This window comes from Nomia melanderi, chromosome 1 (assembly GCF_051020985.1).
Source record: "Nomia melanderi isolate GNS246 chromosome 1, iyNomMela1, whole genome shotgun sequence".
Lineage (NCBI taxonomy): Eukaryota > Metazoa > Arthropoda > Insecta > Hymenoptera > Halictidae > Nomia > Nomia melanderi.
In genome coordinates, this window is record NC_134999.1 from 23,662,232 (window position 1) to 23,674,132 (window position 11,901).

At 36.8% G+C, this 11,901-nt stretch overlaps 1 protein-coding gene across 1 annotated transcript in view; it reads right to left on the reverse strand.

Annotated features, from left to right (window-relative positions):
• Positions 1 to 11,901, reverse strand: part of fuss (SKI family transcriptional corepressor fussel) — a 44,165-nt gene that overhangs the window by 15,566 nt on the left and 16,698 nt on the right. Inside the window, exon 5 of the mRNA XM_076373097.1 lies at positions 10,950 to 11,266. Coding sequence (XP_076229212.1) covers positions 10,950 to 11,266 — 317 coding nt within the window. The remainder of the gene's footprint in view (positions 1 to 10,949; positions 11,267 to 11,901) is intronic.

The window sequence follows — 11,901 nt, forward strand, 5'->3', positions numbered from 1 at the left end:
GACAGTTCAATGGGCGAATAGAAAATTTGAGAAGCAGTGAATGAACTTTGAATTTTGATGTGTATTGTTCGTTTTGTAGAAATATTTCTATGAAATTTCAGGATTTATCTTTGTCGTGACGTAATTAATGATAGTACGTTCAATGGACGAAGATAAAAAATCCAAGAAGGCCACTGTCCTAATGAACTTTGATTTTTAGTACACATTATTTGTTATGTAAAAATATTTCTATAGAATTTCAGGCTTCATTGTTGTTATAACGTTAGTAATAATAGTGATACGTTCAATGGACGAAGATAAAAAATTCATGAAAGCCACTGTTCTAATGAACTTTGAATTTTAGTATATACATTTTTAATTAAAAATTCACTATTTGTTATTTAAAATATTTTCATTGAATTTCAAGCTTCATTTCCAATGAAACCGTCGAAGTATCAAGAAAAAGATGGACGCCCCGGCGCCGATTTGCCAATCAGTTTCCGTCGAACGACGATCGAGGGTCGCGTCCAGAGTGCAAGAGGTCAACGAACTTTCACATTGCGGAATCGTCAACATTTTTCCTCCTTCGCGCACAGATTGAAGCAGATTCTTTCTAATTTTTCATTCCACTAGGCTCCAATCAATGCGAAACCGGTGACGGCCGCGCAAAAACGGCAGTCGGCGGATTGATCACCAGCGAAAAATAAATGGAGCCGTGACGATGAAAAGGCGTCGAAATTTCGGTGCATCGGGGATGGAACTCGTTAGCTCCGCTACTGTGATCACAGTACGGTTGTCCGAATAAGAGGGTTTACGGAAAATTTATTTGACAACCTACAAGAGAAATCGCGACCGGCGAATAATGTTCACTGTAAACGCTGCGTTTCGTTCGGACAATTTCGGTTCTATCTGTTTTAGATTTCGAAAGGGAGTTTGAGGGTTGCACCATTATATCCGTAAGCGGAATATTCCGCATAAAATGATTTTTGATTATTTCGACGATGAGGATCGTCATTTGAGAGTTGAGGGGATGTTGGATGAATAATGTTCATTGTGGATGATGTGATTTTTTCTAATAATGTCGTTTCTACGTGTTTTAGAATTGGGAACAGAGAGTTTGAGTCTTTAACCATTATATCCGTAAGCGGAATATTCCGCATCAGATGATTTTTTATTATTTCTTTGATGAGGATCGTCATTTGAGAGTTTCTGAAAGATTGGATGAGTAAAGCGAAATATTTTGCATAAGATGATTTTTTATTATTTCGACCATGATCGTCATTTGAGAGTTCTGGAGAGAGGAATGGACAATTTAAATTCCTCGTGTTCATTGTATCCGTAAGTGGAATATTCCGCATCAGATGATTTTTAATGATTTCGAAGATGATCGTCATTTAAGAGTTTCTGGAGAATTTAGACGAATAATTTTCACTGTGGACGTTGCGTTTCATTCGGACAATTTCAATTCCATGTGTTCTAGATTTGGAAAGTGAGTTTGACTCCTAAACCATTATATCCATAAGCGGAATATTCCGCATAAGATTTTCGATTATTCTGCCGATCGTCTCATCATTTGAGAGTTTGTGGAAGATTAGATGAATAAAACGGAATATTCCGCATAAAATGATTTTCGATTCCGACGATGATCGTCATTTGATAGTTCTGAAGAGGTTAGACAATGAATCATGGACGCTATGGTTCGGACAATTTCAATTCAACATATTTTAGATTTGGAAAGTGTATTTAACTCTTAAACAATTATATCCGTAAGCGGAATATTCCGTATAAGATGATTTTTTTATTATTCTAACGATGATGATCATTTAAGAGTTTCTAGGTTAGACGAATAATGTTCATTGTGAACGCTGCCTTTCGTTCGGACAATTTCAACTCAACATATTTTAGATTTGGAAAATAAGTTTGACTCTTACCCTGTTTGTATTCGTAAGCGGAATATTCCGTATAAGATGATTTTTCGATTATTCCGACGATGATTGTCACTTGACAGTTTCTGGAGAGGTTCAAAATGGTGACTGTTGTTTTCGTGTTGTTTCGTGTTGTTTTGTGAAGTTCCGTGAAATTCCGCGGGAAAACTGTACTTTTCCGCGCAATTTTGTTGTGACGTCAGTGTAACTTAATCTTGTGACGAGAATATTCGACGAGTGAAATATTCTGTGAATTTTGGTAAATTAAACGTGGAATTACAGGTAAATTGAATTTTAATTTTAATTATGAGTGTCTTGGAATGTAGATTTTATAATTTGTTTCGGTATGAGAGTATTATTAGTTTGTAATCATGAATAATAATATTGTCATCGTGTAAGAGGTTATAGTCTTTGTTTGATCAGTGGATATAAAGAATAATGATTATTTTTCTATTTATTAATAAACATATTTATAAACACCAAGGAAAATATATAACAGTAATAATAATAAATGTATAAATATAATATTATTAGTATCTAATTGCAACTAAGATGATTGTCACACTGAAAGAGGTTATAGTTTTCGTTTGATTAATGAATGTAAACAGTAATAAATGTTTTTCTATTTATTAATGAATATATTTATACCCTATGGAAAATTTATAATAATATATAATAATAAATCTATAAATATTATTAGTTTCTAATTTCAAATAATATTCTCATACTAAAAGAGGTTATGGAATCCTCGTTTGATTAATAAATATTTCTCAACTTATTAATGAATATATTCATACACACCATGGAAAATCTACAATATTAATAATAAATAATAGTAAATCTATGAATATACTTTAGTTTCTAATTTCAAATAATATTCTCATATTGAAAGAGGTTATAGAGTTTCCTAAAATCTACAATAATAATAATAAATAATAATAAATCTATAAATATATTATTAATTTCTAATGTCAACTAATAATATTCTCATATTGAAAGAGGTTATACTCTCCAACAATTTTTAATATAAAATAGAGACTTTATTACGTTGCCATAAGAATTCACTTAGGACCATTTTGACCATTACGAAAGTGACGTTCGTCTTCAGGAAAATGTTACCAGGTTAACTTTCGTAATATATCGCCGTGTACTCGCGCATATATCACTCGATTTAATCACAGAGTCCCGAAGGGCTCTCGATGGATATAAGGTCACCCGGTGGCATTTCCATCGGCACGGGGAGAAACTTTAACGGTGCTTAAAAATGCCAACTGAGTTCCCTTAATTAATGGCCGTGGGAAATGAAATGGGAAATGTCAGTGTTCACTATTTTGCCTGGAATTGATCGGTGGGGTACCTAAACTTTGCTCAAGTTCTAATTTATTAATATTGTTGAATATACTTCTTTAGTTAGGGCTAAAGAGTATTGTTAATATAAATAAATTTTTTAATGTGGAAAGTAAAAATGAATAATAATAGTCCAGTTTGTTGTGGAATATATTAATAATATTCTTTAAGCGAAGCCAAAGGAATATTGTTAATGCAAAAACAAATTTTTTAATATGAAAAGTAAAAATTAACAACAACAACAACAACAACAATAATAATAATAATAGTCCAATTTATTAACATTGTTACATATGCTTCTCTATTTAAGACTAAAGAATATTGTTAACATAAACAAAGTTTTTAATGTGAAAAGTAAAAATCAACAATAATGGTTCAATTTGTTGATATTGTGGAATATACTTCTCTAGTCAAAGCAGAAGAAATATTGTTAATATAAACAAATTCTTGCACTTTTAAATCTAACCACTCAGGCACAAGTGCCAACTTCCTTGCAACAAACGATATCATCACATCAAAGATAATTTACAACCGTTCATCACTAAAATTTCCTTTAATCCACTGTACAATTATCATTATTTACAACAAACATCGTTTATATACAATTATTCCTCCATTTCAAGTTATTGTTTACTTATAAAACATTTTCTGTTTCAAAATAAATTGCACATTGCTTTCTGTCTTAAAAGAACTACTGAGAATTCAATACAATTAACATATAATCACAAAAATTGTAACAACACCCACTCGTATGAGAAAGATGTTCGAATCTGATCACTCACGCGCCAACTTCCGTGCAACGAACGATACTATTATCACGTCAAAGATAATTTACAATTGTTCATCATTGAAACCTCAATTCACTGTACAATTATTATTATTTACAACAAATATCGTGTGTATACACTTAGTCCTCCATTTCAAGTTATTCTTTATTTACAAAACATTTTCCGTTTCAAAGTAAATTGCACAATTCTTAAAAAGAAAATATTTACCTCATTAACACTAGAACTACTAAGAATTCAATACAATTTGCATATAATCATAAAAATTCTAACAACACCCGCTCCTATAAAAAAGACGTTCGAATCTGATCACTCACACGCCAACTTTCGTGTAACGAACGTCAAAGTCCAAGACCACGCCCAAAAGCGAGTAACTCGACGAACATCAACAAAACAATCAACAAATCCTTCGTTGCTCAATTCTTGTCACTTTTCTCCGAGTCATCGAAAAATCATCGACTTCCGTTGTCAACGTGGAAATTCAAAGAAGACCTCGAAGAACCTATCGAGGGACGAGGATTAAAAGTCGGGTGATATTTTAATTACGACGCCTGCGCCGATCGCGGATCAATGGAGCCGCTTGGAATTTCGCCCACGACTCGCGAGAAGAATCGGGCGATTGTGCGAAAGAAGTAACGGTGTCCCTTCGAAAATCTAATGGCTCTCCAGACGGTCGGGGCGCAATTAAAAGTTGCGGCCGGGACTAACTAAACCAGCCGGAGTTTGATTTAAACGCGCCCCGGTCCCGGGACTTCCTCTTCTACGTGACGGCGTTTAATTGCGTTTAAATGGATGGCGCGCGCGCGGCTGGGCTCTCCGGGGTTCGAGAGTGTCTTCGTGCTCCGACGGAAACCCGAGGCGCGAAACAGACGCGGCCCGGATGTTCGTTAATCACGATCGACGAAAGGATCTTAATTGACCGGAGCGGCATTACAAAACGATAATCGCCTGATCCTTATTTCGCCCGGCTCGAGTGTCTCCGGCGTGACATCTTTCGGGTTTAGTCGGGCTCGTTGCGGGAAAGATGGCGCTCGAGGTTTAATGGGTGTTTGGTATTTTATTCTTTGTGATAGGTTTTTGAGAGTTTGCGATGTGAAGCTTTGTTTATTTTTGTTCTTTGTGATTTAGATACATTAGACGTGCCATTTTTCTGCTTCAGCTTCGTTATTTCCGTTGTCAGAAAGATGGCATTTGAGGTTTAATAGGCTGTATTAATAGGTGTTACAAACAAACAAAGAATATAACAGGTTTTCGAGAGTTTGCGATATGGAACTTTGTTTTTTCTGTTCCTTGTGTATTTTGTGAATGAAACTTTTGAGTATTTAACTTTTCGTTGGAAGATTGGATCAATTCAGATTTAATGGAAAAGTAATAGAACTGGGGATGAGTATTCTTTTTTATAGATCTCTTATTTAGTAAGGGAAACTTAAAGAACTTGGGAACCTACGTTTTATAAGTGAAAAACTGAGAAGCGAGGAATATACGGTGCGCCCGGGATTTTGGGCGAATTAAATGGAAAACGGTGGATTTAGGTAAACAATAGTTAACGTGTTGATTGTAAATATTATGACAATGATAACGATAAAACCAACAAACCTGTTTCCTCCACCAAATGCTCCAATATTTTGAAACTAAATAGCGTTAACCTCCGCGCGTCTCAAACTACCAAAACTCCTTTCACAGAAGCGACTCACAGAACCTAAATCATATTAATTATAAATATTACAACAGTCATAAATCCAGCAAACCTATTTCTAAATGCGCCAATATGGCATAGAAACGAGACAGCATTAACTTCGCGCGTCTCACTACCAAACCTCCTTTCTCTATCCCAGCTCAATAGTTATCAACCATAAATATCACAACATTAACAAAACTAACAAACCTATTCCTCCCAACATTACCACCACTCGCTCCACTGCCAAACCCCATCCCATCTCCAACTTCCGCGATTACTTCCCAAGTATCTCCGAAATTCATTCCTCCCAAGACTCCGCTCCGCTCTCCCGATAAATATTGCGCGCGGGGCGTCCTCGGCGAGCGGATTTCCCCTGGAAACCGAGGAAAGCCTCGTGCACAGATGTCGCGGAAATGAAAACACCGTCCAAAGGCGGACCGACCCGCCGGAGCGAGAAATAACTGCAAATAACGTTCGAGGATTACTTAGTTACCGCAATACACTCGCGATACAGTAACCGGGTTTCCGGTTCCCCCCGCGCCGCCCCCGGAAAAGAGAGAGGCCGCCCCCGGGTCTCTTCACAAAGCGCGGATCTGCCCCACTCGACACGTTCACCAACAAGGGGGAATTGAAAAGCTGTCTGGCAATTCGGACGGCTTATCCCGGCCTACCACCCTTCTTTTCGCTGTCTTTCTCCGCTCGCCGCGCGGACAACCCCCGCGCCGCCCTTTCGAACCCCTCATTTACCTCTTACGGATAATTATCGCTAATTGTACTTCTTTCCGGCGGACAAATTGCGATGAGAGCGTGGATGTGTTCTTTGCTTGTTCGGGAACTGACGCTGGTGGTAGTTATGGTTTTGATACGGGAAGTTTCGGGAATTGAGAACTTTCATGGGTTTTAGGACCTTTTGGTTTGTTTTTTTCAGGAAAGTGTGGAGTCTAAGGGTTGGTTTTGCGATGGTAGAATGTTTGTTGTATGAAGATTGACAGAAACTAGAAAATTCATGGGTTTTAGGAGGTTTTGGTTTGTTTTTTTCAGGAAAATGTGTTGTTTGAGGGTTGGTTTTACGATGATAGAATGTTTGTTGTATGAACATTGACAGAAATTAGAAAATTCATGGGTTTTGATGTCTTACCCCGACCTACCACCCTTTTTTCCGCTCTCTTACGGATATTTATCGCTAATTGTACTCTCTGAGAAATTATTGAAGAAATTCATTTAACACTGCACAAATTGAATTGCAAATGAAAGTCTGAACAGATACTTGGAGTTTCTATAGCGAAATAAAAGTCAACTCAAAGCAACTCAGTTCCCCAGAATAACTCAACACCATAAACACCTTCAAAATCCCATCTCACCATCCTCGCAGCCATCCCCCGATGATTCCACATCATCGGTCCTCGATTAGCTGCTTCACGCAAAATCTAAGCAAACAAAGGGTCGATCGTCGCAGAAAGCGATCGCGAGGCGAGTAACGTAGAGCTGGAGGCAAGAAACAACGGCCAGGGGCGGCGAGGGGTGAGAGTTCATGCCGCGTAACACTACTCGACGTCCCTAGAATTTGCTCTGCGGTCTGACTGCTCGTGCGGCTGCCCCCGTCAATTGCGATAATTATTGTGCCAGTAAATACTCGGTAACCGTACGAACTAACAGGCTCGCGCGATCGACCGGATGTAATATACTCATAGTGTGGGTACACTTATGCCGGCGATATAATTAAATGAACGGCCACCGCGTTGTTTTGACGTGCGCCGCGCGTCACGCGTCCCCGCCGCTCCGTCCTGTATCGAACGGCTCGGTTTGCGAAGAAAATTGGATTAATGGGAAATATATCAACTGTTCGCGCTACAGATGGTTTTGTAATTTAGCAACTGCTAATTTTTATGGCATCTACGGCGAAAATGAGAAATATAACATTTCTAAGATCTTTGGTTTTCCGAAATTTTCCGTTTTACGAAATTTGGATGTGTGGAGAATTGAATAATTTTTAGGGTAGTTTCTTTGATTCGTTGAAATATTTGATATTATTGGTGCAATATTGGAGACAGAGTTCAAAGGGTTAATGGGAAATATATTTTAACCCTTCGTGCTACAGATGCTTTTGTAATTTAGCAACTGCTAATTTTTATGGCATCTACGGTGAAAATGAGAAATGTGACATTCGAGCTTTTATTTTCCTGAGTGCGAAATTTGGATGTGTGGGAAATCGAGGAATAGTTTTACGAATGTCACGTGATTTTTCGAGATTAAGGATCGTTTTAATCGGAAAAATTTCAGCATTCTGTCAGTAATAGATCGAAAAGGTAAGGTTAAACATGTAACCAAGAAAATTTCAATTATAATAATTTGCAGCAACGAAACGAAATTCTAAAGCTATCGTATAAAAGTCAAAATCTCTGAAGTAAACTTTGGATGTATGGGAAATCGAATAATTTTAGGGTAGTTTCTTTGATTCGTTAAAATATTCGATATTAGAACTGGTGCAGTATTGAAGCCTACAAAGTTCAAAGGGTTAAGATGCCCAAAATTGACTGTATAATACATTCTTAATAAATTCTTCATTTTACGGAAAGTTCCGGCACGGAACGCTCAGGAATCTCATTTTTCTATAAAGACACTTAGCTACTGAACTTCGTTAATTACCACAGTATTGAAAAAATATAAAATTCGAATTGATTATCCGTTTAAAATATATTACACAGCAATGTATTTGAGTTTTTCTATTCTCTCAGTGAAAATTGCCAGCGCGATTCAGTTTTCTGAAAATTAACCGGCATTCAGAGTGGTAAGAAAGTGGACTTACAGCAAATTCACAAGAAAGGGTTGAAACATTTCACAAATAACGCGCACGAGAATAATCGTTCCATAACGGCGGCTCGCCGGGGAACAGTTTAATTCGATTAACCCGAAGTAAAACTGTTTGCCCGGTATCGGGTGGCCCAAAGTTATTTCTATGAATGTTTGCGAAGGGATGGAACCCGCGCAAATACACTCCGTTATTATACGCCCGGGATATATAGCTTTATTTACTACTCAATGATTAAGGATGACCAACGTCGCGTTTAATGTATTACAAAGTTCCCATCGAACGCTCTTCAGAAAAATTATATTTAGAAAATATCTATTATATAATATCGTATTTTCTAAATACAATTTTTGCGATATTATAAAAGTTATAATATAATAAATTTCATAATTATATCATAATTATATAATATCATAAAATATACAGTATATAATACCATAACATTTATAATATTACAAAAATAATATTTAGAAAATATCTATCATACAATACCATCAAAATTATACTTAGAAAATATCCATTACACAATATCACAAAAATAGTATTCAGAAAATATATTATATAATGTATATTTTATGATATTGTATAATACATATTTTCTAAACATAATGTTTGTGACATTACAAATGTCATAACACCATAAATTTCACAATCACATCATAATTACATAATATCATAATACCATAAAATTCATAACACCACAAAAATAATGTTTACAAAATACCTATCACATTATAAATGTCACAATATCATAAATTCCACAATCACACCATAATTACATAATACCACAACATTCACATCACAAAAACAATATTTACAAAATACCTATCACACAATACCACAAAACCTACATCACAAGAACGAAGAACAAGTATCTAGCACAAGGGGTTGAGCCCGCGTCGCGTGACCACGTGCGCAAGTGCCTGTTCTATAGTTAGAGCAAAGTGAATAAACCATGAATCGCGTCCGGTGACAAGCGACGCATTTTTAGGTAACGCTCCACCGAGTGTTTGATAACTCCGTCGCGAACGGGGGTGACATTGTGACCAACAATGGTCACGTGTCCGTCGCGAGCCAGACGTTAGGCTGTCGCTAATGGAGCGACGATTAATTAATGAATCGATCGCGTGCGCTCGGCCTGAGAAACTCGAAACTTGTGTATACACTCGATAGGCGTCATTATTTGGGAAATTCATTCGGAATCATCGAGTGTTTCATCACTGATTCGAATCATTCTACTCTGAATGTTATCTTCGATGTACTAAGTCATAAACAATTAGTTCAATTAGGTTCAATTATGAGGCATTAGAGTCTCGTTTTATTTATCGATAGTGTTTTCCTGTATGTTTAGTTTCGTTTGGATAATAGATAATTAATGAAGTTTCTACAGTGTAGAGCTGGAACCTAACCTACCCTATTGTCTATTAATAGATCACTTATTCTAAATTGTGATGGACAATTTATTTGTTGATAAATGTGTCTAATGATTGAGAGTTCGCGATGGGAACTTTGTTTCTTCTGTTCCTTGTGTGTTTAATGAGTGGAACTTTTGAGTAACTTTTCGGTGCAAGATTGGATCGGTTCAGATTTAATGGAGAAGTGATAGAACTGGGGATGAATATTCTTTTTTATAGATTTATTATTCAGTAAGGGAAACTGTTAAAGAATTTGGGAACCTTCGTTTTATAAGTGAAAAACTGAGAAGCGAGGAATATACGGTTCGTCCGGGATTTTTGGTGAATTAAATGGAAAACGGTGGATTTAGTTAAACAATAGTTAACGTGTTGATTGTAAATATTATGACAATGATAGTGATAGAACCGATAAACCGATTTGTACTGCCATATGCGCCGATATGGCGTCGGACCCAGTAAGTGAGACCCGCCATATTGTCGGCATTGCTCCGTTAACCTCTCAGCTACGGCAAAATGGAGGATAAAACAAGAAGAAAACAAATTTCCCATCCGAAAACATAGATGACAAGCGTTAACAAACTCACAGAACTATCCTACCTCAATAGTTAGGTCAATAATTATAAATATTACAACAACAACAGCGATCAAACCAATGAACCGATTTCTCCCGCCATTCACGCCAATATGGCGTCGGACCTAGTAAGATTCGCCATCTTGGCGGCATTGAAACGAAACAGCGTCAACTTCTACACGACTACCAAAACTCCTTTCACAGAACTATCCCAGCTTAATATCCAACTTACATTAATTATAAATATTCCAACAACAGCGATAAAACCAACAAACCTATTTATCCCACCAAATGCGCCAATATAGCTTTTAAACTAACGCACCATCAACTTCTACACGTCTCACGCTACCAAAACTCGAAATCGAACTTTCGCAGCTTGGAATCACGAAATAAATGTTTCCAACGAAACAATGTTATAAACAATTACGTTAAAAACTCACCGTTTCCCGAGGCGGACTCCAGCACTGAGGTGAGTTGTGTCCGCTGTGACTTCCGGCGGACGATTTTGGCACCGAATGCAGACTCTGCGTCGTCAGCGGTGTCACCGGGTCGTCTTCCGTCGTCTCGATGTCCACTTCGTCGTCGGAATTCTCCTCGTTGGTCGTCGCCGACGTGTCCGCCGGCTGTTTCTGGTTTCCGAGCTCGACGATCAGCGGCCCGCGGATCACGGGCCGGAAGGCGGACTGATGTAGCGTCGGGTTTACTGCTGGGAGCAGTGGTTCTGGGCTGGAGCCGGTTATTGGCGGCGGAAGTGGCCCTGAGGATACAGTTTGTATGGTGTTAGTGGGGTTATTGTTACGAGTTGGATTTATGATGGTTTTTGTTTGGAGGACTTAATAGTTTTAGTGTTAAATTAAACTTTGACGACGTCGACATTTTGGCGAGATGAAATGTTCATATTGTAAGGTGCTAGTTTGATTGTTGTTAGTTTGGATTTATGGTAATTTTTGTTTGGAGGACCTAATGGGACTAAAGTGTTCATGGTTGTAGTGTTAGGAAATTAATAATAAAATATTAAAGAAGATTATTTGGTAATATTTAGTCTCAAATACAAGCAATAATTTATTAACTGACGTTTACTTCTTTTATAAAGAAATGTTGAGAAGATTGTTCAAGTGATAGGTTCATAGTTCTAGTCTTAGGAAATTAATAATGAAATATTAATTAATTAATTGCAAACTGAATACATTGATGATTACTTGTTTTATAAGAAAATGTTGAGAAGTTTGATCAAGTGGCAGTTTCATAGTTCTATTGGTAAGAAATGTTTAAAAAAACGAAAAAACGTTTAAAAAATCTTTAGAAAAGATATATCATATAATATAATAAAAATTATGTTTAGAAAATATTATATAATATCATAGAAATTGTTTAAAAAATATGTATTATATA